We start from the raw sequence: 27,830 nt of genomic DNA on the forward strand, positions 1-27,830 counted from the left end.
AGGCACCAGTGTCATCGAGTATATATGATACAGGTGCGGGCCACTTTTTTCATATAAGGACCTAGTCTGAATTTTCTTTACCTGTCACTAGCATTTTTTGCCACTAGAATACGGCGTACGAGGATACACTCGCATTCATGTCAGAGATGAAATTGCTTTACAAAGCTAGGCTTTAGGTCCTGACAACAAAGAACCCAGACACATACGCATTCTTGTGACAGAAGCTTAAGCTATCTATATGTTATCGAATATCATTAGGCCGGTGTAAACCAAGCGAACATTTCAAACTACCATCATTTAGATTTAGCGGAATCATCACGATATATTTAGTTTCTCGTGCGCGACTTGTTTCTGGCCCCCAAATGACATGTTATCTTTCAACAGTCACAGCTTATGTTGAACAAAATTAAGATGGGCCATAACAAAACAGCAAAGCATGCTGGACACTACTATACATAGGGCAATAAGGAACAGGCCCAAACGCTGTGCTCCAACTAAAAGTTTAATTTACACAGAGGACAGGGCTCTCACCGGCATCGAAAAAGGCCACCTCATTGCGAAACACATGGAGACATATATACGTTACTATCCTTCACCCTGGTGTTGTATACCTCTACACGGTCTAAATTCACTAAGCCTATTGGACCTATGGAAGCAAATAATTTCCTGGTCACGCCGCACTTCCTTTAGAAAAAAACATCTTCACACACAGGATTGTGATGCAAATTTGGCAAAAACGAATCTGAAATTGCAAAACAAAAATAGTGAATCCGTAAATAATTTACAAATGATATTGTGACTTTAGCTGTTTTTATAGACGATACTTCAAGCCGTGTATAGATTTGGGCACTAGCTGGGTATTGCACGGTACCAACATTTAGTTAAACCTTTGCTAAACAGAAATAGTTCATTAAACAGATAACATTGGTAATAGATAACAACATGAACGACAAATTGAACAGTCAAACTGGGCACATGATTGTGCTTTATTGATCTCAACGATTACGATTCTGGTACAGATGTCCCACTCAGTGATGACTCAGAAGGTCCAGCCTGGTACTGAAAACAATCAACATAACGATATAGCTTTTAATTCCAATGCGTATCACGTAGCTTATGAGTCATAACCCTGCAACGTACTTCACTAGATATAGTTAAAGACAATTTCGTGAACAACGAGCGGCTAGTGGACTCTGGGAGACGAGTTCCCTTCAAGGCGTTCTAAATGACAGAGCATTACCTTATCCTGAAGCTAACAGTTCCAGATAACGTCATAAGTACATACGCAGCAGTACTTTTGATGATCGATTGACGTCAAGGACCTACTATCTTAAAGCCTCTGTTTTGGCTTGAGAATCATTTGAATCCCTGTTTATGGTGGACACTAATCAAAATTCATCTAGAGTGTGTGACTGAAGATGCCTCATTGTTGAAAATTTTCGACTGGAAGACCTTTGTGTTACATGCGCATGTTATGATACGGTTTCACATAATCTGTTTGCTTGCCAGTTACAATCGATGCTAAGCTTGCTGTGACTTGCGAACCATGGAAAAACCTATCGCGGAGTCCGCGGCAATCGTACCCGTTGCCACTATCCATTTCTCTATGTAATTTTAAAGTCGATGAATGTGGGTCTGTCTATTTGTCTGATTGGCACAAGATCTGATTGCCGAAGCTGTCGCCGATTCCCAGAGCTGCCCATAAACGCGAGGGATTTTGGGGACGGGCAGAGGCGTGTGTCTAATCTGCGTCGGTCGGTCAAATCGCGAGTCGAAATCCGCGAGCTAACTTTGCCTTCATCGCAGAGTTGTGAAGCGAACAAAGCAAAACCGACGCGAATACCGCCGGTGGCACGTTGATGTAATACTAAAACTTCATACGTCTTTTTATTGGTGTGTAACACGAGTTGCTCCGCAGCCTGTGTTGTTCCTCTGAACCGCCATTAGACGAGAGAGAATCGCCAGATAGAAAAGGTTCTCGAATCGGTTGGCAGACAATACGCCCGCAGCACCGTATACGTTATCGAGAACGAGTGGTCGAACGGGCTGTATACCTCTCTGCCGAAATGGAAAACTTTTTGATAATAAACGCATTTATGCTAAGAGATGCAAGGATAGAACCACTGAGACGAACGTTTGCGATAGCTACTGTAAGCTTTACGGAAAACTTGCATTATAAATCTTCTAGGTATGGGATTGTAAAATGGGAAATACGAAACTTTCGTATTGTTTGACAACATATATTTTGAATAGGACTGAAGCAAATCATCAGGTACCTTCGCACCTTGGCCGACCTGGCAACCGACGTCTAAACGTCAGACTTGCAAGAGGAACTCGCAGGCCACGAAGTTTTTCGCGGAACCAGGTTAGCTTGGGAAGAATATTTTGAACTAAGGCCATATTTTACTGGAAGTAGCCTGCTTGTGCAATGGTCAGAACTGCATTGAAGGGGCTAAACGACAAGCTTAGTTAAGAAATATACGAAAACATTCCGCGGTAAAGTCCATTTGTCATTTTTACATCCTAAAGGTATTAACGCATCGGCCTGTAGCATTGCAACTGAAGTGACTAGTAACTAAGATGAAAAGGACCCTGCGTTTATCGCAAAAATGTAGAAGTGCGTACAGGTATTTACAACAAAGGCGGCATCAAGTATCGTAAAACATTTTCAAATACAAACAAGCAGTTATAAACAAATCGGGTCTTGCCCGAAATACAATGGACCTTTTAAACGAAGAATGAGGGTTAGACAAAACAAAAATCGAACATTGAAACCGTTTCAGTGTGCCATTTTACCTTACGATTTATAACGATGCTACGTAATAACCGCAACCCTCTGCACGTGTTACCGAAATAGCTGGATTTCGTTGTTATTCTTCTCGCACTCCTAGCGTATAAAGCAAGCCAGCAACATGGTAATATTGGTATTATTACAATTGTTTGTTTATGTATCAATAGTATACTTTTCTTTATGGACAAAGGGGACCGTGTCCTTGGGCAACCCCCAAGACAGCTACCTGATGTTATAAGATTATGTAGATATTGTAATAGCCTTGTAGAAGAACGGACGCGATGGCATCTCACAGCCTAACGTGTCTACCAGTTTTTATATGGCACCCCTATTTTTTTTTGAGTCTATTGATCAACTGCTGCCGTTATGTGCGAAAAAAAAAAAAAACAAAAAACAAAAAAAACTATTCAAGAATAAAGCTTTTATGAAATTTAGTAATTTAAAAACAAGATGTGGGTAACTGTGGATATTTAAACTTTGACCGGTTTCTAGCGAACTTTTGTCCTGTTTTGAGAATAGTTGCTTCGACATGTTAATGACTTCAAATCGTTATCTTCACTTAGAGAGATTTTGCGTAAAACGTATGTTTGTTCGTTTTTCATTTGTTTTAAAAAGCTAGGAACGGGCTTCGGGTGAGCCCGAGGCGGAAAATGTCTAAGTGAATGAAGAGTGATGTTCTACTTCAGCCGATAATAACGGTTGAAGCTAGCCCAGTTTCGTTTTGAGAAAGCTCTTCGGATCTTTCGTTCGCAGTTTTCTTCCTTTCAACGCGTTGAAACCTTTTCCTATATGTGATTCTCCTAGATGACTTCTCTCGACGGCCTCCCCTGTCATCTGTCATTTCTGAAAGGTTGAAGCTTTACCTCAGTTGAGACAGCGAGAGTACACTTTTGTGTAACCAAAAAATTGAAATTCAATTGTCTAACAATAAATATATTCACTGTCGAAAATAAGCCTTAAATCATACCTAATTTGAAACCAGCTAACGAGCGGTCGTGCCAACGCATGAAGGCAATGAGTCAACGACAGGCCAAAACTTGGAAAAAAATTACTGGTTTTAAAATGAGTGTTCGCGTGAGGCAATGTACGCCATCAGCGCCGTTTCGCGAATAATCATCCTACTTAAATCCATTGAACTGCTAAACGTCGAATAATATCTACCTGGAGCTACGTGTCATCCTATCAATTGTACCTCAACAATCTAAATACTAAAGCAGCGACCCTGCTAAAGCTTTTTGCTTTCCCATTTCTGGCAGATATGTTGAGTGAGTTAATGGCTAAGGAAGTTGTTTACTATTATGTAAATCAATAATAATAATAATAAGTTATAGAAAGTTAGATACGCAGCTAGAATAGAGAGCATGTTTCGGAGCCGAAACAAGCTGACATGGGCCTGCCGATGGCCTACATGAAAGAGGACAGCTCGGAACGACTTTTTCAAAGGCAACCGATTTTTGCAGCGGACAATGACCAGAAGTAAGTGATAGAAATTAAACCGGAAACTTACTGCTTGCCGACATCATTTCTTTTTTGCGACTGATACGTGAAACCCAAACCTTCATATGCTCCAACTGCAAGCCCCCTTATGCGATTTCCACGCTGCGAACTAAGTTTGTTTTTCAAAATCTAGAAGGACTTTATTAGTAAACTAGCCAAGTTGAACTAAAAGCTCGTCCTGATGAAGGCATATTCTATGCATACGCAGGCATGCTTGTGGACGTATTTAAACATTCAAAACTTAAATGCAGTCTTATACTAGTCACGGCCTCTTTCTTTAGCACATCTGGTTACTCTATTGAATTATTCATGGTTATCTCATATATATACCTGGAGCCGTTCTGGGTCACCGAGGGGTGGGCCACCCCTGGAGCGAGCTCGATGTTTTTCTGGAAAGCATGCGAGGCGTGCATGTTGTAAAGACCCCAAATGCTGTTCATCAATTTGCCATTGTAACGAGCTGGCGGGGGTACAGTTGCTGACACTGAAATTATTCGGTATGGTGGGCACGGATGTAAAAACAGATCTTCTTGCACTAATAATATATGTATATTATGCGCAAGTGGTTAAAATATCAGCCCTATGACCAATTTAAATGTGTAAATAAATTCATCTCTGTCGTCAGAAATCAAACATGTTCGTCAAGGATTTTGCCTATAACGAGTATATCCTTATAGTAAGTATTATTAGTTGGTTTGTCAATTGATACGCGACGGATTCAGGGTTAGTTGGTGTGCCAAAAAGAGTGTCTTACCTTTTACCGAATAAGAGCGAATTATAAGTATAAGAATGTCCGACACTGAAAATTCGCCGGCTGTGAACTCAGCACGCTATACATTTCATAGAAAAACTACGACATTTTACTTCGAAATAGCCAATGAAACTAGCTAAGATGCTTTTTGTTGTTCAACTTTGCAGAAGCCAACTCAGATGAAAATCGAACCATACCTCTCACACCTTTCATCGTTTGACGCCTGACACCACTCACCGTTCGCGACAACCGCAAGGACGTCAAATCGAGACTCCATTACGTAATCTTTGTAGGCGTGCTCAGCTATCTCTTCATATACAACCGACCTGGATATTAACAGGAAAACAGGGCTAAACAGGCAAAGCACTATACGGCTTGGAAATAGTCATCACCTTTTTGTCCTGTTTACTGAACCGAAATAATGACGCCTCTGCACATTTGTGAGGATTTCATATATGCTAACATGTCTCCTTAAGCATTTACCATATCGTACATCAGGATGGGTGTCGTGCTCTGAGCAACGGGCGTGTGCTAATAAAATTCGGACAAAATACATCGTGTCCGTTACTTTCAACACGACTCCTAATACGGTAATGAAAATAAAGCCGAAATCAGCAAACTCACAGCATCCGTCGATAACCACCCGGTACTTTACTTATAAGTAGCAGTATAAAATAAGCGCTAGGCAAACAATTGATCCACAGTTGGGCTTCGTGTTGGCGGAGACTATGCGACCGTCGACAGTAAAACCCTAGTCCCACTCTTTGGTCACTTCACTCGTTCAGACTTATAGAAAACTATGTATTTGTCCACTATTTATTTGAGGTACTCACGTGTGTTAACAGCGGCCTCTGCGTTCAGGGCGTTACCGGTCGTGCCACTGGTGGTCTCGTTAGCTGCGTCGAACGCGCCTGCCTGCTTTACATGCTCAACAGCCTTGTACGCCATGACCGAAATCAACGCCATACTCTCGTGATAATTCACGTCTGGAAACGGCGAAGCCAACGCTAACGGAAGCACAATCGCTCGCACTAGACAATTGCCTGCGCTAAGAACAGCAGATGTAATCACGTTTCTAAAATACGAGAAGAGGACAAAAAACAAGGAACGGCATTATTTACAATTCAATAGTGTTTTACATTAAAATTATGATTTGGACGAATTATTTGAATTCTCTGTTCATTTGGAAAAAAAAACTGCTCGAAAGCCTATTCTTATAGAATTTCTATAATCTACACCTGCATAGACAGATAAAAGCGTGCACGTACGAATCAGACTTGAATACTACAATGTAATTTTGCGATCGGTGCTATCACGGTACTAAACAATAATGGATACTATTATTATTGTTTGTTCCACGGTCTAAATGCATTAGCGGCGTGTTAGCAAAAAAAACATGATGAAATTGGAACGTAGCTCAGATCAATTTTTAGGTTGCCATTGCTCAAGAACGCTTTCCGATGTATGGGGTGCTCGCGGTAAACTGGTCGAGAAGGTTGTCTTACCAGTTGGCATATGGGCAAACATCATTGCATGTGAGTGATAGGGGCATTACTATTATCTAATTTACCCTAATCACTACTTTAGTTCAGAGCGTAAACGCTAATAGGTCATGATCGAGGATTCGTTAGCGAAGTTCGAAAAAACAGTAATCATAAGGAGCGCTACTCTGTTATGCGTCGACTCGTTGAAATCTAGTTAAAACGAAAAAGAGAATTCAGTACATTGAAAATGTCCGCTGGTGATAGCTGAAAGCCAAAGAATCAACAGTAGACTACGTACTATACCATTTTGGAAACATGTTCCTCTCTCTAAGATAACCGCTTATTTCTAGCTGAGAAATGCCAAATCGCCAGGAAAAGCTTCATGATTTCGAACGGGGTTCTTCTAACAATATTGGCTATAAACTGATCCTTCGCTAAATTGTGAACCTTCTTTTCCCGTCGTGATGAACGAATGGGCTGTTGTTATGTGTCAAGCATGGCGGACAAATGCATATCCACTATGACAGAAAGCTCACCAAACTGTTCTCCAACTCTGTTCGTAACAGCCTGTCGAGACGACTTCAATCAATGGCGTGAAAGAGAAGCTCTTGCAAGAATTAATCGGAGAGACGTTTTCTGAGAAATGGCTGGACCTTCTAAGGCTATCGTCAATTGTGCCGTCCTTAAATGGCGAGAGTCATAAGTCAAAACCGATTGAAGCGCGATCGCTACAATCCGTCTGCATTTTTCGTCAAAAGAAAGCTAGGCGAGTGTGTCCGCCTATGAAACGACACCACGATCATAATGTTGCGTAGTTCGTATTTAACGGCACATGTAACGGCGTCAAAGATACGTGCAGCAGGCGAAAAATGCGTCGCACAACGCAATATCGTGGACGTACCCGGTCTAAAACAGGCTTTGGAAAGGTACAATCGCCTCACCGACCCGATCCTTCTCGTTATGGTAGAACGATTCTGTATTAATGAGGCCGTGTCAAAGTGACACAGCATTATCGGCCTATCGCCGTTCACATCAATTAGTTGGGTCTAAATACGGACACGTTTACGACTGTCTATTACGACAGGGTTAGAATGAATCATAGAATAAACGGTACGTCTGATAACGGCGTGTCATTTTTTCCATTCTGTCTCTACGATCCTCGTGCAGGATTGTCAAATTCGCCACTCACTGCCCCTTATCAGGAGGCAGTATAACAGCGGACCAACAACATCATACAACTGCTATAGAACGATGCTCACCAATATTACTGTTTCCGAAAACGGGAAAGGCCTAGGACCCCTGCGGGATCTTTCCAAGGCATGTGTAGTAGTCATAGGCATTATTGTTGATCTGTTCGTGGGTCATGCTCCTATCAAAGGCCAAATACCGCCAGCCTGGAAAGTCGAACAAGCTTCATGTTAGACACGAACCCGATTCTAAATGACGCAATATACTAACATAAGTAGTGCAATAGCTCTCTCTTTCTCTTGTCTACGGTGACACGATAAGTAATTAGGGACCTATAGAGGTTCTGCTTTCGCTACTCGTTTCCCTTAGTTATACATGTCACGTAGCAGTGTCTGCATCAGTCGGCTACCATCTGTGATTATAAGGGTTATTTAAGCGTAGTCTGCTTCAGGGGCAAGAGGAATTTTCCTTCTATCGAAGTAGTCTATTATTATTAAACCCATTGATTGCTATCAGTTAATCGATTCAATGTGACACAAGCTAATACAATTTCAATTTAAACTATCTATGCATATGGCTAAAGGGGCCAAGAGCTCTCACTAACTGAGTCAGACTACAAGTTCTGCGGAACTCAACGGAGAAAAAGAGAATGTCAATCTCAAGTTGTTTTCTTTACTTCGAATGTTTGGGGGGTTCAGAGCACATAGTGGCTCGCACTCTAGTTCTGTGAAGTTGGTTGTCCATACTGAAATCTTACTGTATTTGCGTTAAAATTTCAGGATTTTTCAGTTGAAAAATTGTTCTAGTTGTTAAACACACCTACAGTGTTTCGCATAGCCATCGCACATGTCCTGTAGCGCGGGTTTATCTGTAGGACAGATAACCGCGACCATAGCCCCATCAATGCAATGATAGTACCTGTAACTCAGAAACGTTATTTGGTCAGTTCAGCTAAGGTGCTCAAGCAATACAGCTGCTTATTATTTATGGCGTAACTTAGCCGAGCAGTTGGAAATATTTTCTTGATTTGCTCGTCTATCCTATCTATTTAACATAATCGTTTATATCACCGCATAAACAATACTCACTGGGAGGCTTCCTCCGTAACCGCGTTTCATGGCTTTCTAAATCTCGATGAAGAAACGTACAAACAATTCACATCGAAAAGTCTACAGAGGGTAGCTTCTACCTGTACTATCTGTTAACAGGCTCTAATAATAATAAAAAAAAAAAGACCCTTATTCTTAAGTACTCTGAATCCTCGTCAGTATGTTGATTTGTCCAAAAAAATTCGTCAAACAATTTGCGCTAAATTCTAGCCAATACTTTTATATAGTATACAATATTTTAATACTTGTCAGTTTTTTTGACTATAACAAATATGCCCGATACTATTCACAATTGCCACACGATTTTCTTACGGTATTCTCTTCTCGCTAATGATATGGATGATTCGTAAAGAATGGGCTATTGATAAAGTTTTTACCGAAGAGAAAGCTCGAGATGCGTATCATTTTGCAATCATGCGATAATGGAAAAGGAAACGTAATACCCAAGTTCTGTTCACGGTACACACTTCTCAAGCAAATTGGCAAATTCAGGGATAGACGTATCTGGGACTATGGATTTATTTCAACCCTTATTTCCCGTACTATTTTACTTTGATGCCTAAGCAGAAAAAGTCAAAACACCGTTCATATATCTATTATACATTTTCTAAACTGCCACGGCGATTCGTTTGATAGAGATGAGAACTTGAACACCTTTGCCACAAAAACATTGCGTAATACACTCTACGGAAACTCTGACGGCATTACGTAATGTTACATTGTCACGCGACTCCACGTTCATAAGCTTGACCGCTTTAGCCGTTCTAGTAGCTGTACGTAAGCAACAATTTCCGCGGTCAACAGAAGCCATTTGATTGAATCCCGCACGATCTGTCAATGGTACTGTCTATTCCTTATTGTTTGTCCTTAACGATAAATTTTGACGTGCTTGCCGGATTTCACACACCGATGCATCATCACACGCAAACCCAGCCGTTTGTCCTTGTCGGTCTTTTAAGGGGTCGCTTACGATGCGTTTCGAGTATCGTGCTTGCCTATACGTTTAAGTTGAACGAAATCAGAGCTAAGGACGAAGCGAACTGCACCGTGCTTTGAACGTTGCGTGAGCACGAGCATTTCTTGCAGAGTACTTTGGCCGACGGATATTTTCGATTAGATAGATGTTGGGTACGGAAAAATTACAAACATTTTAGAGTTAGAAAAGAAGTTCCTTACGACAGATTCGTCTGCATTTTTGGACCGAAAGATTTCTTCAACTACTGGTGTTAGAAGTTTCCCAGTACGACTAGAGATGACAGAGTACGGCAACGTTATGACGGGATAAATGACACAACAACGACTCAAGTGAAACAATTGAGTAGCGACCTTGCCAATAACCATTTGTGTTTTCAGACCCGTAGCCGTTTTCACGGAGTGTTGATAATGCGCATGATTCCTACCAGGCCTCATACAGTACAGCGCCACGCACATCAGGATACCGTTTACTGACTCGGCTTTCGAAAGCTTTGTCCCGTTTTCAGCGTCCACAAAAGCAAACTGTGCAACTGACCGCAAAAACTCCTTATATTGATAATTAGTGCTAGCAAATTCAACAGAAAGCTTAAACGTTTTCCCAAAAGTCATCGCTAGATTCACTATACAGTGAATCATAAGAACGTTTTTTGTAGGAGCCCCAGAGATGATGGCTACAAGATCTCGAAGGAGATACAACGATTATGACGACGGAGCAGACATTGGCTCTCTACATAAAAAACTTTATGGACAAATTACTACAACGTGCTTGGTGTAAGAGGTGCTGATTCAGAAGATATTTTCAACTGCATATGATTCACGATTTATGGGAAGTAACAAATATTTCTATTTGGAAGCATATATTACTATTATATTTCTATATTATCTTAGTAAAAATTAATAACAGTTTCTTTCTATCACTATAGTTTGTTTCTGACGATTTCTTTGCGTAATGTGGAAACAGTACGGAGTACAGTTGAAAAATACGACCAAAATCGGTAATATCTTAAAGCGGTGATAACAGCACAACAGTCGCGTCTTGGCAGTGTCACAGAATGAGTAACGATATAGTAGACGTAGCAAAGATCTGCCAAAACAATTGCCTACCTCCAACGTATGCCCTCCATGTTGCTTTCGAGATTGACAAAATATCGCTTCTTATTATAGAGACGGACGGAAATCTAGGTGAAGCTAGCAGCAGCTTTCCGTCACATCAAAAAAACCATTAACGGATGCCTAGGCCTGATAAATCTACAATGCCTGCTGTCCGAAACAAATACCTTCCCAAATTAGATGGCGGTGGGTGTCCTATCCGATCTGCTTTGATTTTAGTGATACTGTTCAAACGACCGATGACAAATGCTCGAAGCAACTTCTGCGCCTAACGAACCTATGGAAACAGCCTCTCAATGAAATTTGTCAAAACAAGGTCATTTGTCATAGCAATTGCGGTACACAGCTGCGACGACCTTCTTGTTCATTGTGACCTATCGCCTTTACTAATGTCTATGAGGATGGGGGCTCTTTAGGTCAAGCGCTAAAACCGTATTGCCTTCCTCTGTGTCGCGTCAGAGTGAGTACCTATTCAATATCTAATGCATATAGAAGATTCTCTAAAGATTTTTGAAGTCACTTTGGAAAGTTTTCAGATGAATCATAGTCTACCTGCAATACGGTTTAAATCACGAACCTCGAACGTAAATTACTCGTTGAAGTAGCTGCCTCAATGATAGAAATCTAAAACTGAATGATTATCGAACTATAAGAAAAAAATTGTGCTTATAGATACTTCAATCTGCATTACATGATGTATTTCAATGAATTACATAGACTCTTGGCCAGTTATTCAACAAGTAAGGAACAGTTGTCAGGATATTTGTGAATATTTCTTATCTACTTTTCTCACGTTTCGACACTCTGCTTCTTGCAAATCCCGACGTTTGTTTTGCTTGGGCGCTAGCTTTGAATTACGAGTACGGATATTCACAGCATTTAGCAAATCTATTAGCGATCGGCAACTCCTGTCCAATTTTGTGTACTTGTAATACTTGAGGAGACCCTCAGACAAGATTTAGTAATTAATATGTGTCAACTGGAAACTAAATAGTGTACTATGCAGTTATGTTGAAAGCAGAGATATTTATTTGATTTCATATTTTGAAGCGAAAATTTAAGCAAACCTATTAAAAGGACCTTGTGATCCGTCGTTTTATAGTTATCCAGCATTCCACCCGTAGTTTACTTCGTTTTGTACGTTTGTGCATCAGGGTAGGCTCACTTTGGTAGCGTTCTAGTTTGCACCCCTTTCTGGGTCACGTATAATATTATGACGGTGAATACCTGATTAGCAGATTGAACGCCATTTAGGCCTGTTTTTTTTTTCACACGGAGCTCACATTCGGATTGACTTTGCTGTTCGCTACTTGCTAACTGAAAGTAAACTAAATTATGTGCTTTGGATGGAGGAGAAAGTTCGTAGTTGTGGATGATGGACGGCCAACTGGCCTATCGATCGCTGTAAATATTCTTACTGAAGAATATGCATGTGTAAAAGATCGACTGAACAGGACGATCGAACGTCTCAGTAACTTGATGACGGTAAATATTGAGCATTTCGAAAGTAGACTAAGTTAAGAAAACTTAACTTGGCATAATTACGTTATTCTTACCAATGGACTTTTGGACAAAAATGCGGTTGGTTTCACTATACGTCATTGAGTTGGATCTTAGGCTACCTAATTTTTAAATGGAAATCTCGTCGACGGACAAAAGCTGAAATACTGTACATCACACAAGCGGCTATATAACTCACTGAATGTATGCAAACCTCTCTTCGTTTGCCCTCTTTCGTTTGCAGGTCCCTTGAGTGAAATTTGGGAAGCACTACCGCTTCGAATGATGATCAAACGTTCCTTTGAAATCAACCTAAACTTCAAGGCAAGCACACGAAAAGCAGGTCCCGATTATGCAGGCCAAAAACTCTGCATTGCAGAAGCATTGTCGGTTAGGCATGCATTAAGGATTTACAGCTTTTTTATATCCGGTACGACAAGAGGTGTTTCACTCTGGGACGCTAAAAATATACGCGACTTTAAGTTCACTTTCGAATTTTAATCTAAAAGGGGTTTGCTAATATGGAAAGCTTTAGTAAATTGATAGGCGTAATTAAGCCCCACGTGTAACGAAATTAGTAAACGATTTCTATCGAACTTTATCTTGAGTACGTTCCAGGAGTGGTGGCGAAGTGACGCAAATAAACATATAACGAAATTAAGTTTGCAACAAAAACAATTGTAATATGATGTTGCTTCTTCTCTTATGGTCAGGTCTAAATCTATAAGATCAGTAGTATATTCATTATTCATTTATTACCCCCCCCCCCCCCCCCCCCCGTTAAACCCCGTTAAAACCCCCAACTAGAAATTAGGAAAAAGCTGCAAACGACGCCTATTTGGCTAAACCAGATAAAAAAAAAAACTCAAAATATGGCCTTGTCCTGCTATAGTACGAAAACATCTAAACCCTGTGAGGATAATGTAAACAAAAACTCTAGAAGCAAAATTGTTAATATTTCCTTATCGCCCACTTGGCAGATATACAAAACTTGTCTCCGCTCCGCTGTTATTGCTTTCGACAGATTTTAGGACGAACGGGTGTTTTTACGAGCCAAAAAGCAAAAGCATACATAAAATGAACCTGATAGGAAATTCATACTTCGTTCTTTCGCCCAATCGTTCCGACTTGAGTAGTGTGAACGGTGATTTGACATTGCAGTATGCTCCTTCGTAGTACGAGTTAAATTCAGCTGAAAAAGTATTCAAACAAGGTGTTATCAAAGAAATTATTTTGGCAGAACTCAAAAAGCCGCTCTCCAATCCCATCGTCCCCACCACACCCATTAGTAGTGGCAGTAGTGATTTTCATCACTGTTGAGCTAAATATATAACTGTAGGGATCGTTATGATATTCAAGATTACATCAATAAATTGACGTTTCGGAAAAGGTAAGTATAGAGCTAACATAGGTTTGATTTTGATCGAGTGTGTGAATTGAAACATGCGTTTCTAGGAAAATTGATTCGTAAGCGGTCTCGACATGGCAGCAAAACAATACCTAAGATATTACTAGTAGCTGGCACGTTTAGCTTCAAGCTCGGACAGAAACGTTGGCTTCTTTGAAAAATTCAATGAAAACACGAGCGGTGGCCTAATATTGCTACTTAGCTTATTTAGATGTAGATTAATTCGAAATCTTTCTAGCGAACGCCGGTTAGAACCTAAAGCGTCCTATGGGTCGAGATTAGGATCGCGCAGTTTTACAGTGGCCACCTAACGAGAAGACTATTTCAACTTGCGTATCTTGTATTGTCATTTAAGCATTGCGCTGTAGGGCTAGCAAGACGAAACGGTATCTCTACGTCTCGTTTTGAATTTATTAAAAATGCTGAAAAACTGAGGTTGGATTAGTGAAAAGATCATTGGAGATGATTGATATAAGCGTTTGAAGAAGCCCAACGTTATGCTTGTTAGATAGATGAGATTTATAAGTTAAAATTAAAATAATTATAACAATACACATTTCGAAGTTATGCCCAGTTCAAAATCTGCCATATGGCGCCAATTAAATGAGGTATGACGATGCTCACGTCAGTTTGTTTGAACGGGCTGATCTTAGAAAGATCGATCGCAGATTCGTTGCTGCGGTGGGTGTTTCTCCTCAAAAAAGCTAAGAAGAAGACGTTTTTCAAACTGACTATGTAAAATCGATTAGTGCACATTAGTGTTACAAGTGACCGAAATGTGGTAGACCGACTTTAATTTTAGAATGTCCTATATAAAAAAAAAAAAATCTGGCCTACTTCGCAAACTTGACATTATGTTTCGTGCAAAGCCAACATTACTCTATCCGACAGAATAGATATTACTCCAGTCTGTCAGGACGTTCACGTGCAGCTCTGGGCCTAATTTAATAGCTCCTGGTCTTGTCTACAATTTTGACAGGCAAAGAAGTTAGAGTTGTGCCCTTACGCGGATATCTATCTAGGCGGCAGCGAAGTACAGAATTAGGACGTTATTATGAGGCAAGTAAACAAGGAGTATCAATAGATGCGTGCTTATTAAAAAAATTAAGCCTGGAAACTCAAGCAATATCCGGGAGTGTAGTCAGGCAAAAGGGTGTTTGGAGTGGCCAAAAATGCACGAAGACACAAAACAAATTTTTTTTAGATCTCGTTGTTAATTGACTGCTATAAATAGTAAGTAGCTTCAGAATTCTGTTTTGAAACAAAGCAAAGGAGAAGGTGACCTTAAGATTAAGTTGATGTATGACTACTTGTACCAAAGGACGAGGAATACAACATCACCAGTGAACGCGAGAGCAAGTAAAAAAATAAAAATTCGCTGCTTCAATTCTATTTCGAACAAGAAACAACTGCTAGCTCCCCTTCGCCCCCAGATGTCAGCCTACATATGGCAGCCCTCATTAATGAAGCATAGCTTTCCCATTTTTCTAAAGCTCAGGAGGCAGAGGTCGTTTATGTACATTATGGTAGGAACTCAGCTGGTTCATAAACGTTTTGATTTGAGCTTTCGCATCAAATAGCACTCCCCTACGAATTTAAGGCTTTGTTTAAATTTCGTATTTCGAGAAAGGTGCTAACTTACTTCCTCTAATAACCAGACTAGGATAAAGTATTTTCGCCAACTTAACTTAATATTTGTATTGTAGATTGCTATGCAATTTACTAGTGTTGTATGTTGGGCGGGCTAGTCAATGCTTTGCGGAGAACCAAAGCTGGTCCCAACTAGTGCACGAATGTATGTTATTTTTCGAAACATAACGTGCATATTACGGCCTACCGGTTGTGCTAGGTGAAAATATACTATGCGCAGGTAATGATATGAAATTACGGAATTTACTTATAGAATCTCTATTGCCCTCCGATATTATTCTGTGGACTGTTTTTGTTCTACTAAAATATTGGAGATACTCTAGCGCGCCGTTTTATTGAGATCTATCAAATAAGCCAATAGCTATCGCTAGCGCAAGACACAAATCATACGTACGAACAAACACGTCAGCAACACCTGAAATTGATTCCGCATGAAGGCCATTGTGTAGAAAATTATGTTAATTTTTTTAGGAAAGTCAGCGTCCAGACAGGCGAACTATTCTATTCTGTTGCTACAAACTAGATCGATAGACCGGAGCAACGATGTAAAAAAAAAATTTTTTAAAAAAGACTCTGTAATAACGAGATTTTACAATAATCTCTAACATATGCAGATTTCAGGGTTTCGAACAAACAGGACGATATCGATGTACAAGCAAACCATGCGCGCTTCATAAATCATAGAGAGTTCGGTCTGCTTTTCCTGCCTAATCGTTTTCATCTACGTGTGTATCAAATATACTTGAGACGTATCTTTTAGCGATCGGGATCAAGGTAAGGTATTGTGTTGGTCATGCTGTCGGCAGGAAGCCTCTTGAGCTAGCGAATTAATTGATAATATAATAACTAATACAGGTTTATTATTGGAAACCTGCCTAACTGGAATACTCTGAAGATTAACTAATACATATAGTTACTTCGTTCAGAGGAATGACGCCGAAGTAGATCTAGTAGCTGAAGCTGAGTGGTAATCGAATAGGCAATATGTTATCCAACACGTGTCGTGCGGCTAATACCTATAGCTAGTGCCTTGACATACGCTCGATCGTATATTTAACAAAGATTCACTAGCAGACTGGGAAGCAGGGCCGTAGCTCAAAGTTCTAGACTTTTTCTTAGCCAGAAAGCAATAATAGATGTCGGAGACTCAGTATGGAGAGAATATCACATCGTTTGTGGTATTGATATGCATGAGATGAGTGCGTGATATGCATGAGGAGTGGGCCGGCCTGCGCGCACCCTAAGGTCATCTGATGCCAGCAGCTGACTTGCCAGACCTAAAGGGCCTATCGAAATACGCATATGGTAGTTGTTTTACAGAAGTCTGTGGGCATCGGCCCTTTGCACGTAGTCGTAAAGGTAACCGATGTTTAAGAATTGTGAGTTTTTCACGAAGACATATTTATCATGGGGGCAAGGCAACGCCAAAAAACCAATAGGATGAACAGAATACATAACTGTAAGTTGAAGTACTTCAGTTGTGAGACGGACCAAACCCAAGCAGAGGTGGTGAGCGGATACTTTTGTATAGTTAGCTATGTGGTAAGTTAGTTGGGTTACATTGAGAAAACGTGTCTTACTATTACGACATTATGGGCATTCTGTTAGTTAGTAGTTCGGGATTATAAGTAGCGCTTGCAAATCGCCCCTGAGCTGTTGACAATGCGCGACGCGTATTGTCACTATGTGCCGATCGTATACTAATTGGGGTTTAAAGTGAGACATGACACTGCCAGCGTCGCTTTCACGCCGGAGATACCGCTATGCCATTAAATAAGATCGGGTTCGTTAAAAAAGTGGCATAGAACTGAGCCGTATAATGCCACATCCGTAATTTACAGAGTGCAACAGGGAGGACGCTTAGTGCGCCTTCTCAATATGAGTTCATCAAAGCCCCCACTGTATCCATACAGATATAGTTGTACGAGTGGGAACTCTACCTTCTCCATTTTACGCCAGTACTTTCGTAAAGATATATATATAATACATAAACGGTTGACTGACCAACGTCGATCTGCTCATTTAGCCTTTGAATTTGTGTATTTTAATGTGCCATTTGCTGTCAAGTGGAGGTTTCTTTAGTTGATAGGATTTTTTAGATTGATATTAATTGCGTCAGATGTTTCGGAATGCCATTTCGGGCTAGCGGTAAGGGCTATAGCCCTAGAATAGCTTGCTAACTGTTTGAGACCTCCTCCTGTTTCAGTTAACACCGCTGTCTGAGTCGGCATCATTCCGCCATTACAAATCTTAATATGGCCGTTCTTAGATCACGTTCGTTGATAGGGCTTGTGTCGTTGACTTTGGCAGGTGTCTAAGCTACCGGCTGCGTCGGTACCTCTACTGGCATACAGTAATACATAAACTTGTTTCATTTCAGTCTCAGGAGCGTCGGCCGTTAATGACAACATGAAATAATGTCGGCATAACATAACTAAAGTATACTTGAATATATTCCTCATGAATAAATGGTAAGCTCGTTTCTACAAAAACGCTTTTAGAGAAAAAGAGGGTCCCTTGACTCCGGTTGACATTTGCATAACTGAGTCCTTAGATCTTATTCACACGAATTGCTCCTCAAAGGTTTTTCTCCGACGGGTAGCCATCGCTCACGGTTTATGTCAACTGGGGCTATTCGGGCACGGTGTGCGTTGTCACAAGCAAAATCCCGCTACATGAACTTTGTCCTAGCTATCTCATGTGCTATTAGGCAGATTGAAAAGCCTATATAAAGCCATCTGAGATTTTAAAAAATTTTAGTTATTTTAATGTCAACTAATGTTAGCTGAGTGAATACTTAGATCATCTGTTTACAAGATGGCCGAGGAAGCATGCTATCGATACTATAAAGATCTCCTGAAGCCCATGTCTTAAATCCCGTCTCTTTCATCTGTAACAATGCTTTTTCTAATAATTACGATATTTTTAAGGAATTAAACCCGATGAATATTAAGTGCGTAGTTATTTATTTTGTGCAATAAAAACTGCGAGATTACCGCCATATTTTAATAACGACTACCCTCATTGTCTTTCAAGTAGCCTCAGATCTAGTTTTAATGTTCGAACTAGCTCAGTTACAATGGCCTTTCACTTCGGGGTATTTCCATAGCAACAACTGTTTGCATAGCATTATTAGCGAATAACGTTTCAATGAAACTGTCTCCTGCGTTTTCCAGTTTCTAAAGGTCGAGTGACAACACCATAGGGTTTCTTGTCGTCCCGCACACCGCTTTCAGAAATTGAGCCTTAGAGCTAAAGCATCCTTCCAATCTTATGTATGTCAATCAGACGAAATGCTTTTAACTGTAGGAAATTCTATCGAGAGAATCCCATCCATTACCCTTCAGTACCTTCAGAAGAGGACCACTTTGGCCGCTTCCTAAAAGAGGAGTCACTTTGTAAGGATAAATTAGAAATTCCTCTTTGTCGGCTGTCTTGTAAGGTATGGTGCCTGTGACCATCTCCAGCGTCCAAATGCAAAAGCCTTGACAGAAATGTTTCCAATATACGTATTCATAGCCAATAAGGGTCGATGACTAAGTGAAGATAATCGAATTGAAAAACAAATAACGTTTTTTTGTATGCTGTAACTTCGTTAGAAGATACTCAGATAGTTTCGCACGTTCTGAGCTAGCATCGGGTCGTCCGCTCTACTTTTATACCAAGTTTAGTTCTAATACGCAACGTCCGTACAATCATTGTTGGTCCTAGTTTTTTTCTCGACAGCGCCCAGAACGCATGACCCTTTCCGTACGGTTATATATTGATTATGCAAAACTGGTTGCAAATTGATGCGAAGAGGCCGCGGGAAATTTCAAAGTGTTGATTAATCAGAACTAAGCAATGCCTAGAGTACTGCCATATCTATAGTGCTAGTTTATAGGTCAATTTTCACCGTTAACATTGTGTGAATTCAATGAAAACATCTAACAAAACACAGGTGTCGGAAAGCAAAGGAGAACTAGTACCGAAGCCAAGCAAGTTGAACGATACGTACGATTTTTTCGCGCCGCGGTCGATGATTTAAAGTTGAATTCTGAAACGCAAAGGTAAAAAATTGCCACTCATAAGTAAGTAAGCAATTAGCAAGAATTTTCTCGCTTACGGCAGCAATGGACAGAGTAAATACGAGAGCAAACATGGACATGAGGAGATAGATTCAAACGCTTAGACAGATGAACAAGCAACCGTACTCACCAAATATGCGAAATGTGTTTGCATGGTAATTGTATTTAAGAATATCAGCGATAGAATAATCTTTGTGTACAAATAAACAAAACTAAAAAAAAAAAAAAACTATACATCATCATGGCTTGAAGTGTATATATATATATATATATATATGAAATCGTCGATGTCACAGTCGCAATGCCCAACGGAATGGGAAGACAAACTAAAATAAAAGCTGTATATATATATGTATATATATATATATATATATATGTGTATATACATATATATATACAGCCGTTTGGAAAAACCTTGAGTTAATGATTTACTAGTAGCTTCCTAAAAGCCTAAAAGTAACCGGGGTCAAATTAGCACCGTATTAAATTTTTTTTTTTGCAGAAAAAAGATTACTTCAGTCTACCTGATTCCAAGTTGTCGCAATCGGGCCCTCTATAATTTTCATCAAATACCTTTTTTTCGTTGGTTATGGAATCGATAAACGGTCTTGTATATATAATCGGTTCGTACGTTGATTCCGTTGTGGGCGCTAAGTTTTTTTGATAAGCACATTTACTACTAAAGAAAAACATTCACGAAGAATATAAAATTTGTTCTAGATGTCGCCGTTTTCGAAACGTCACCACTAACTTAGACCTTTTTTATGCAAAGACATATTTGAAACTCCTTTTTTTTCCTATAAATCGATGCTTCTAAATACGATTTCACATTATTTTGCTTTTAGCTCCTATGAAAACTCTTTTTAGCTATGTTTAATATTCATCATCCTAAAAAATGCTCATAAAATAGACCTTTGCTCTCAGTACCTCTGGGCATATCTAATAAATAGCGCTATAAAACTACTGTTGTTCCCACATTCACAACAGTCGTATTTACTTACTCAAAGATAATAAAACACGCGCTCAGTGATAGTCCTACCAAAGCCTTGGTCAGCCTAATTCAAAATCCTTAATGATTTTGAGAATATGATTATCGAAAACTTCAGATTCACTTGACACTTCTGAGTGAACTACTAAGTTTACGTTAATAGCCATAACAGTCTGGTGCCGTGCCCTTGGGCAACCCCCAACTACGCGCTCTGGGTATAACTAGAGCTCTCTGATACTATCGTATTTAGTTACTTAACTGTGAGTCACAAATGAATACTATATAGGACCTGCAGTGTGACATATAAAAGTATACTGTTAATGTAAAGCCATATATTCATTAAGCTTACAACTATAAGGCGAAAGGTAAGTCTAAACAGAAAGCTGAATGTTGTTTTTTTCGTTCGGGATCATCATGACTCGTAGGGCACTACACAGCGACCCCGAGAAGAGTTCGAGATTTGTCGTAACATCGACCATAAGTAATTGTTTAATAGTGTATAGTTGTTAGAATTTGCGAATACACGTACATTATTGAAATATATATGTATGAAGGCTTGTAATTATCGGATGCGTTAATCGATGACATATGCAGTACTTATATAGGCCAATGGTTACATCGGATACGTGCAATATGCACGTTTTTCGTGCATGACATCCGTACGGACTCAAATAAAGCGATGTCTCCTTCGACCTATCTTAGGGTTGTTACTGGAGCTATCCAAGCCGTGTCGTTGCATTTTTCGAAATAGTGACATTTTGCAGTATTGAAGGCCGAAGCACGTCATGGTCTGAACGAGTGGATTAATTATAGCCGCTTCGATACAATATGACCCTTGCAAGTACCTTGCTGTATTGAGCAACAAATAACTGATGAAAAATTACTTTGGGAACTTTATTTAGCATCGCTTTTGACGCTCGACTCGTTCACAAAGCGGAAGTATTTGGTCGAAAAGAAACTTTCACCACCTGTACACCCAACATAATTTCCTTGCCGGCTATTTTATCTGGCATCGGTTACATTTTTTTTTACAAGTTTATGTCTACACATATACGTAGACGTGAATCATAATCGTAAAAGAACGGGCGTAACGCTTTTTGTCACGCTTACGTATCTCTTATTGGAGTTAGACCGCTGCTGTTGAACAATCAATGAAAGAGCGATTGGGTAGTTCGCGATTGGGTAGCGGCATCAATCTAAAGCTCCTCCAAAAAAATGCTGCTATATCATTAAGTACGCTAAGGACGGGAGCAAATTTCGAAAAAAGCAAAAAAATTCCCGGCTGCTATCGACGCTATAACATCTAATACTCCATCCATAGATAGTCCAATTAGGCTACAATAAAAGTAATACTTTTAGAACTTAGTTGTTGTAGACACTTGTAGAGCAATGTGTCTCGTTTAAGCGCTATACTACAACTATATCAGGATCCCCCGCATTTTCGAATGACGACGCACTGTAGCACAAAGACGCTTGACAATTTACGTTTACACACTGAACGATATCTTGATGATCGGGGTGGCCGGCAGGCTTCGTGACCTGGAATCGACCCACAGCCCAGTGTCGTCTTTAAGTGACTTGAACTTCTCGTAACTAGCTATCGTAACATCACTGCACCGACTATCCGGACTATCTTAGAGCATGGTCCCCATCGTGTTACGGCCAGTTTTGCCAATTCTGTTAGGTAATTAGTAATGAACGACTGAATTAGTTACGCGGCAGACGGGTAACTTTTTTGATTATATATAACAGTTAATTATTGTTACGCGTAAGTTACTTGGTCACTTGAAAATCGTGCGATTCGAAAAAAAAGTTAACTGGTAAATTTGACAGTGTTTAGCTTTTTCATTATTAGGTACATCATTAACTATTACTAACAAGCGTAAACATAGTCCAGAATGTTTCTACTTGATTACGAGCCATCAACGCTAATTTAATGTATTGATTCTTCCGGCTTTAGCAAATAGCGTACTCTCTCTGTACGAGCAGGAAGATCGCTTGTTTTCAATCGATTAGGTCGTCTCGAAGCAACTCTTCATCCTCGTCGAAAACTGTTTCAAACCGTAATCATATTAGATGCGCATCTATAAATAGGTTAACAGTAGCTTTTTATTGCGAGATTGCCAGTTTGATGGTATATAATTTTTTCATTGATATTCGGTTTTCCAATTGGCAGCTGGGCAGCTCGGGTAATTATCTAAAATATTATACAAATAATGTGTTACGAGATTCACTTAAGTATACCTCGTTGGTGCTCTTCACCGGTAAGACCAGACACCAAATTATTACTCAGACAGTGAAGGGGCTGATGTCTTGGCATGAGACAATTTTATTGAGATTTAAAATTTCTTCTGGATAATACTAGACCTAAATGTCGCTGGCTTCGGTGAAACGAGGTACGTTGATCCTGTAATATGGACGCATTTTAGTCTAATTGTTGCTAGGAACGATGCCTTAATAAGTTTATCGTGAAAAACGTTTCCATACAACTTTATGATACATCCGCTGGGCTCATCGTTCCGTCAATTAAAAGGTGGCGTGCGGCCGAAATATCCGCTTAAGACATTACCGCAGTAAGAAGATTACACCTTCACCTTTTCATACAATATAGCGAAGTGAATTTATATAGCAAGATTGAATACGTAATTAAAAAAAATGTATTCTAGTCATAATCTATAACGTATATAAAACTCGATGTTGATATAAAAGAAGCTCACGTGATATTTCAATGATGTCCTCTTCGGGCTGGCCTCCTCCCGTGTGAAGGATGACACGCCGCTCGTTAGGTCTAGCGTACGCGGTGGTAAATCTATTGCTATTGTCGACTACGGTGAAGCTTCGTCGATTAGTTGAACCTAATGATTCACGAAAGCTCGGTGATGGTAGCTGTATTGAGGATAAAGATGTAGAGAAGCCCACACTACCCCGCGGTTCAATTTCGTCTAAGGCTCCTGAAATAGCTGAGGAATGACCCAGATTCGAGCTACTCGATCCATGCGAAGATGGAGAAATGTGGTGGTCATTTTTAGTAGAACCTAGCAAGTTGATGTGGGTTAATGAAGAATCTCTGAATAGCCGGTCCTCCGGTTTCGACAGAGATTGGCCAAATACCCTTGAAGGACTTCCAGGCATTTGTAAATTTCGCCCTCGAAAGCCGTGGCGGTTATTACGGCCAGTGACAGAACTCGAGATTGCTTCCGAATTTTCTGGTCCTAGACAGAACGGCATTTTCAAATTAGTGATTTTATGATGCAGACCGCGAATGTCTTAGAATTATCTCTTGTCTTTTACTTATGATCTATTAAGCTGGATTCGGGATCATAAAAATACGTTTGAGTAACCATAGATTTGATTGGGATGACCTTTCGGTAGCTTAAATAGTAACAGGCCTTAATTTCTAGAGTCAACAGCAACAAGCAAGTGACCGTTATACCGAATTACGTGAAACAGAGAGGCTAGCAAAACGAAGTCCGTAGCCTCTAAGCACGTCTAAATTGAAATGATATTCTTGCAGAACGGTAGGCTGACCAGAGTAGGCAGAATGGTCACTAATACGAAGAATAGCCCAACGCAACTAGCGTTTTCTGCCTCGGGCGCCATACGCGAAAAATCATTCTAGTTATGTTGCATGTGTTTCATCTCTACGCCACCACAAGGAACCAGAACGTCAGCGGCGGTAAAAGATCTCTGCAGCCGATGGACATATAAGCACACGGATTGCAAGTATTTGCCAGACCGCTGAGACATCGCCCTCGTGCGATAAAAACATATCTAAAAATAGAAACATGTATGATAACAATAAACATTTTTCGCATATATCATTATCATACTGCTTTGAGCCAGTCAGGGTAGTTAACAGGCAGGGCGTATTATGAATTGGTCATAAAAACGATATTGTACGAAGTATTAGCTATCTCGGAGTACGGAGAAACTTTGGACAAGATAGACTCGCACAGATATTGTCTTCTAACTTCTAGCTACTCATTGCTCATAGTTTTTCAATATTTTTTTTTTTTTTATTTATTTATTTACATTGTACCTACAGACTATCATTAAGCTCGTATACGTCATTATAAGCTCTCGTAAATATTAATCATGGTCGAAAAATTCGTTATTCTTACGTATATATAATTTGTGAATACGCTACAATTGATTTCTAAAAAAAAAAACGCAGTTTCAATTGTTCGAGCCCAGATAGGTCTGTTCTCTTTTTTTAATCTGGTGGCACAAATGGTAATATAAAAACAATAAAACGATTACATAGTGCCAAAAAAATCGCCATTTGTCAAAAAGTAGAGGAGAACATTTGTCCGACGCAGGCGATTATGCGCAAATTAAAAGTGTAAACTTTTAGATAACTGTCTCAATAACTTGCATAACCCCCCAAAAAGTTTGTTGAGTATTAAGGAATCTATCGATCGCCTAATAGTTTCACCGTACCTAATGAAGAAGGCTGTTAAATCTATAATTTCACTAAAATATGACATCTCACCAATCGAAAAGTCATCTTTATATCTATAAATGGTAGATACATGACATTATCGAACCTCCGAAAGTTTCTAGTCGTTTCTCCAGAATAATACCAATGCAGAAATTGCTTATTTACAGAAAGAAAACCTTTAAACAGACACTTAATTTCAAGCGTTACATGCGTAACGTACAGGTCAAATCAAACCGAATTGTTCTGTTGAATAACGGGAACGTACTATTTTAGGTAGAAGTGTTTCTGTGTTTCGAATAATACGTCCAGTATCACCGTTAGGCATAAGAGGCTCCCAGCACGATACGGCACCTGTTTATGCCGGGTTGGAATTTAGACCACAACGTATTCTTAAAGTTAGCAGGTAGATACGTTACCCACTAATCTATCGCGGTGGCAATGTCTACCGATCGTTTTCAACCCGGAATGATAACAAGATTAAGCAGAACACAAAAAAAAGTGGCTCGTTGAAAATTCATAATCCTATTTACTTCTTAATACATTTTACTTGACTTAAGAAACTAAGCAACGAAATGCGTTCGGATCCAAATGTGTATCACACATAGCACAGCCGTTTTATCTATTGCGTTTTACTTCGACTATAGCCGTTAGATACTTTCATTAGACGATGGCTCCCGGCACGAAATGAAACTTGTCCACGGTTCGAACGAACCTTCACCACAGTGTCTCCCTAAGATTATCAACCAATATGTTACAGCAATACAAACCAGCACGAAAACATACAATACCTATAGAAAGTTCACCTACAGAAAAGGACCGGATTGGTATCATGCAACTCCACCCACAATAATTAATTTAGCCTTATATTTTGCTACGGGCTTGTCAACAAAAATTAGTCGTACGGTTTTTTGATTTAGTATTAGCCAACAGACTAATCGCAACTATTATACTGCCCTATAAAAGGGCGGTATATACACTCAACATCTATTAAGTACAGCGTAATGGTCGTCAGCCGTAGACCTTAAAGGATGTGTTACGAAACGCTGATAAAGGCAGTCAAGTATCCTCCCCTCCCTGAACCCCAACCGTTTTTACAACTGTAGATATTTCCAACTTGTTAGCTACCTTATTTATCTTGAATCGGAAACAAATTACCTAGTGTCTCGTGATAATGTCTAATTTCCCACGAGGGACGATCTGATCGACATGAGTTGTAATATATCTACCAAACGAGATTGTATACAAAGCGGTAAACTGCTTCATCTCGAGAGAATTGCTTCGAAGTTCCTTTATTCCTCGAAATGAGCCTCGCGAGTGAAATGGCTGATTTGATTTATCAGTTACTATACATTTGGAAATGTATAGTAACTGATATGAAAATAAAGGTCGCATCTCGATTGCTGTATAGTAAAATTATAAAATTATTGTACGTACATAATACGAAAATAACTACATTAAGTAGATAAAGCCTTCGGTAGTTTGTTTATAGTTCATATTATTTTGACAAATACTTAATAATGAACCATTCAGAAGCTCTGATATGTACCTGAGGAGGAAGAACTGCTGGCCAGGTTTATGCCTAAACTTGGACGACTAGGGCCGGAAGATGCGGTCGCGTCTGGATCAAGCCGGATATTTGCACGTGAGATCGAGGTGCTAACAGATCCCGGGCTTTCGCGTGAACCTGTATCCAATCCGTTACCACTTATGCTGAACCCAAACGATCCTGGGTTTGTAGTTGGAGAATTATTCATGCTTGTATGGAATGAAACACTAGCCTCATTGGTAGAGCGTGACGCGGGTTGATTTGTTCCAAGATTATGGACCGACAAAGAAGCAATGCCTGATCCTGAGCCTGACATCGGTGGATTGCCGCTATTTGTATGGGGGAAAAGCGACGCTCCATTTGATCTTCTAGGAAATCCCAGTAAGGATGAGAATTCCAACTGAGTCGGCGGCAAAGTTAAAGGTATAGCTGGCTTTAGGATACCTGAAAGTCAATGTTGCAATTATACACCTATAGAGTAGAAGGGCGCGCCTTATGCTCAGCTATATCTATTACGCTACGAAACCTATTACATTATAATACTTTAAATGCAAAATGACAATATTAGGTTGACATGGTGCAATAAACCAAGCTGTGTATAAAACTGTCATCTATCAGCCAACATTGTGGAGTACTTGATATTTTGCCTTTCATTTTTGCAAGTGGAAAGTAGCTGTTTGTTCCTGATGGAAATCATGTTCAACACTTTGTCCCGGTAGTATTAACTAGCTTATAATGGATGTATTAGAGGAAGCTTCTTCCTCTAAAGTAAATTCGTTTTTTTTTTTTTTATATATACTAGCATACAAACGTAGATTTGGAAGGTAGGATGAAATTAAAGCACCTGTACCCGTTATGTAACAGAACAACGATTGCGTACCCGTAGTTGGTTACCAATGATGTGGCAGTGAAATTGGTCCAATGTAAGATAGGGCAATAGTAAACATGACCTAGTTATATTTATTTCATGTCGTTTATTGAAGCTCCGTCTTTAAGGAGCTCATATAGTTCCGAATAAATGGTAATTGACAATCTAAGCCATGGATTTATACCTGAGAAGGTATAGGATCCGACTTTAAAAAAACCCATCAGCCGTATATGCTTTCTTTATTTTAGGCATGTTGACGCTTTTTTTTAGAGGAAACATAGGAGATTTCTAGCGTATGAATACCAACGAAGAATAATTTCTGCCGCTTTTTTACTTCGTGGCGTCGCCTGTGTACGAAAGCTTGTTTTTAAAAAGAAGCTTTCACCTAACCTGGGATTTTCCAAAGGTACATCAATTTGGCCACGAATAGTTTTTGCAATACGATAATAAGGCTAAA

The 27,830-nt window shown here is 39.8% G+C and overlaps 2 protein-coding genes and 1 long non-coding RNA gene across 17 annotated transcripts in view; 1 reads left to right on the top strand and 2 right to left on the bottom strand.

Annotated features, from left to right (window-relative positions):
- LOC111249245 (uncharacterized) overlaps window positions 1–27,830 on the bottom strand; it is a 31,682-nt gene that overhangs the window by 586 nt on the left and 3,266 nt on the right. Inside the window, exons 4-10 of one of the 7 annotated variants that reach the window (XR_015325603.1) lie at window positions 26,506–26,949; window positions 23,236–23,730; window positions 19,461–19,499; window positions 15,858–15,878; window positions 13,507–13,597; window positions 8,531–8,629; window positions 7,807–7,917 (exon numbers count right to left, since the gene is read on the bottom strand). Coding sequence is in view for 5 of the 7 variants with exons in the window: in XM_086985963.1 (XP_086842089.1) it covers window positions 7,814–7,917; window positions 8,535–8,629; window positions 13,507–13,597; window positions 15,858–15,878; window positions 19,461–19,499; window positions 23,236–23,730; window positions 26,506–26,949 (1,289 nt within the window). In the remaining 2 variants the exon portion in view is untranslated. Of the gene's footprint in view, window positions 1–7,806; window positions 7,918–8,530; window positions 8,630–13,506; window positions 13,598–15,857; window positions 15,879–19,460; window positions 19,500–22,829; window positions 22,926–23,235; window positions 23,731–26,505; window positions 26,950–27,830 lie in introns of those variants that run through there. The other 6 variants (XM_086985963.1, XM_086985967.1, XM_086985964.1 and 3 more) reach the window with 6 other exon arrangements.
- LOC111249246 (uncharacterized) lies at window positions 955–7,553 on the bottom strand. 7 transcript variants are annotated; one of them, XM_022802852.2, is made up of 5 exons: window positions 7,425–7,553; window positions 5,873–6,114; window positions 4,619–4,772; window positions 2,797–2,887; window positions 955–1,059 (listed from the first exon to the last, which is right to left on the bottom strand). In XM_022802852.2, the coding sequence occupies exons 2-5, from the start codon at window positions 6,003–6,005 to the stop codon at window positions 1,003–1,005; spliced, it is 435 nt and encodes a 144-aa protein (XP_022658587.1). In that variant the 5' UTR covers window positions 6,006–6,114; window positions 7,425–7,553; the 3' UTR covers window positions 955–1,002. The 7 variants fall into 7 exon arrangements, with proteins under 7 accessions (XP_022658587.1, XP_022658586.1, XP_022658585.1 ...); XM_022802851.2 differs by lacking the exon at window positions 7,425–7,553 and adding an exon at window positions 6,971–7,380; XM_022802850.2 differs by lacking the exon at window positions 7,425–7,553 and adding an exon at window positions 7,060–7,378.
- Window positions 8,623–27,593, top strand: LOC111249248 (uncharacterized). 3 transcript variants are annotated; one of them, XR_015325605.1, is made up of 5 exons: window positions 8,623–12,835; window positions 13,024–14,494; window positions 14,793–14,872; window positions 16,078–16,237; window positions 17,844–27,593. It is a non-coding gene; the product is annotated as an uncharacterized LOC111249248 (long non-coding RNA). The 3 variants fall into 3 exon arrangements; XR_015325606.1 differs by having other exon boundaries at window positions 8,623–12,390; window positions 12,650–14,494; XR_015325607.1 differs by having other exon boundaries at window positions 8,623–11,365; window positions 12,650–14,494.

This window comes from Varroa destructor, unplaced genomic scaffold (genome assembly GCF_002443255.2).
Source record: "Varroa destructor unplaced genomic scaffold, Vdes_3.0 BEIS01000004.1, whole genome shotgun sequence".
In the NCBI taxonomy this organism is placed as follows: domain Eukaryota; kingdom Metazoa; phylum Arthropoda; class Arachnida; order Mesostigmata; family Varroidae; genus Varroa; species Varroa destructor.